This window comes from Oryzias melastigma, linkage group LG21 (genome assembly GCF_002922805.2).
Source record: "Oryzias melastigma strain HK-1 linkage group LG21, ASM292280v2, whole genome shotgun sequence".
NCBI lineage: Eukaryota > Metazoa > Chordata > Actinopteri > Beloniformes > Adrianichthyidae > Oryzias > Oryzias melastigma.
The window spans coordinates 6,016,876-6,019,268 of NC_050532.1; the positions used below are offsets into that span (position 1 = coordinate 6,016,876).

The 2,393-nt window shown below is 33.4% G+C and overlaps 1 protein-coding gene across 2 annotated transcripts in view; it reads left to right on the forward strand.

Moving 5' to 3' along the window:
• The window catches only part of upf3a (UPF3A regulator of nonsense mediated mRNA decay), a 7,092-nt gene continuing 4,699 nt past the window's right edge, over positions 1-2,393 (forward strand). For both annotated transcript variants that reach the window (XM_024286388.2, XM_024286389.2), the window contains exons 1-4: positions 1-174; positions 1,783-1,889; positions 1,966-2,072; positions 2,197-2,295. In XM_024286388.2, coding sequence (XP_024142156.1) covers positions 37-174; positions 1,783-1,889; positions 1,966-2,072; positions 2,197-2,295 — 451 coding nt within the window. In that variant the 5' untranslated portion in view covers positions 1-36. The remainder of the gene's footprint in view (positions 175-1,782; positions 1,890-1,965; positions 2,073-2,196; positions 2,296-2,393) is intronic.

The following is a 2,393-nucleotide window of genomic DNA, read 5'->3' on the forward strand; positions in this document are numbered from 1 at the left end:
CGCGAGAACACAGCTCGCAGAAGGAGATGGGGAGAAATGAGGTCTGAAAAGGACCAAATGGCCGTGGACAAGGAGAAAAGCGTCGAGATACAATTTAGGGACATTCCGAGAGAGCAGGAGAACACGGTCGGTAACCTCAAACAAAAAGAAGAGAAGAAGGAGGTCTTCTCAAAGGTGGGTAAAGTAGCATTTTGGCACGCGCCGCATTGTTTACGCTTGGTGAAGAAAACAGACATGGAGGAAGTGGCGGAGACTGGGATCATTTCAGCACCAAGGACAGCGAAAAGACCTAAAACTAAGGGTTTTTGTGGGATTTAAAAAATCATTTTCAGCGAACGATTCATTTTAACCTCAGAAAAATCACACTGCAGAAATGGCGGATTATTGTTTGGGCTCCACATATTTTAAAAATGACAGGCTGAAAATCCAATCAAACGTTTTAAACCCAGAGGTGTGCAACCTTTAATACTGAAAGAGCGATTTGGGAACATTTATCACTGATCTAACCCTAGTAAAGTCCTTTTCAGCCTTTCAAATATTTTGATACTGCTTTGCATTCGCGTCATCATCCGTCAAAATCCGAAATATTTTTATATTAATATATCTTTTTTTTCTCTAATATATATATATATATATATATATATATATATATATATATATATGGATGGTTGAAAAACAAATAAATAAATAAACTACATCCTTTGCCTCAGGATCATCCCACTAAAGTTAGTTTACTCCTATGAAAATTTTGAAACAATGTAAGTCAATAATTGGATTTAATTCTAGTTTTACCATAAGTCTTTCTTTCTTTGTGGGTTGGCATCCATTTCCCTATTGATGCTACTATTAACCTGAATATAAACATTAATTTATTGGTTTATAATGCAATACAAATAGTATATAAAAAATATCAACATTGTTGAGGAAATAAAGGGAGCAGAATGGAGAAAACTTATTTTTCTGCCCCTTTTATGTGCAATACAAACAAAAAAAGGTAAATCTACAACCAATTACACATTACTATGTGGATGGGCATATAGAAATTACAGGTGAACATACTAAAATAGACATCAAGATTGGGAAGTCTTTATCTTCTATTCCACTGAGTTTTTATAACTCAACGCAACAACAAACAAGGCTATTAATTGTTTTTTTTCTGTTTTTTTTTCTATTTTAACAAGTGTTTTGAATATAAATGGTGACTTAGTTACTTTGACTGATTATTGAACATTGTTCCACATTCTTGCTGCTTTTTTCTGTAGAATGAAAATTTGATTGATGCATTTCTTACATCCGTTTCCCCAAATTTCAGTGCCATAATTCAGATGTGGAACAACTACTGAGCTATATAACAAATAGAGCGCTTTACTGTCAAACGATGACTTTACTCTGAAGAACAGTAGTTGCTGTTGCCAACTGAGATTTATTATTAGTAATATGAGATTTCAGATGAAACTTTCATTATTGATAACACCCAAATCGAAACTTCCTTTACTCTATCAATATTAGTCCCGTCTATTTGAAATGAAATATTCTGATCTATCTTCCTGTTGCTGAATACCATAAATTATGTTTTTTTCACAATTCAGTGATGATTTATATACATTAAACCATTCTTTTCATTTTTTCTTACTTAATTTAGTCTTACTTAAACCCATTGGTAATAGTTTGAAAAAAATATCAAGCTTTTGTTCAGCACTTTTAATTCAAGTTAATTCAGACAGTTAGTGTAGAAACTAAACAAACTCAGTTCATAACCTTGCAGTGACTGCTTGTACGCAGGTTGTGATCAGAAGACTGCCACCAAACCTTTCCAGAGAACAGCTTGAAGAACAACTGAGTCCGCTCCCATCCTACGATTACTTTGAGTTCTTCTCTGCAGATCAAAGGTATGATTCAAAAAATCTATTTGTTTTTTTTCAATAAATTTGTTTTACTTTCTTAATTTTCTTTTTCTTTTTGCAGTCTTTATCCCCACCTTTTCTCCAGAGCGTATATCAATTTCAAAAACACTGAGGATATCGTGTTGTTCAGGGATCGATTTGACGGATATGTCTTTATTGACAACAAAGGTATGGCTTCAGTTTTCTCCAAACACATTTTGATTTGGTTAATAACAATAACCATAAATGTTGGAACAGTTGAAGCTATTAACTTGATTCTCTGCTGAATAATAAACTTCCAACACTTCCTCAGGTCAGGAATATCCAGCCGTGGTGGAGTTTGCCCCCTTCCAGAAGATTTCCAAGAAGAAACTGAAAAAGAAGGATGCCAAAACTGGAAGCATTGAAGAAGGTGCTAAAATATTATTATGAATTTAGTTACTTCTAATATTTTTTTGCAAATTGCTGCATATTTACTTTTGCTTAAGTTTTATTTTATGACGAATATAA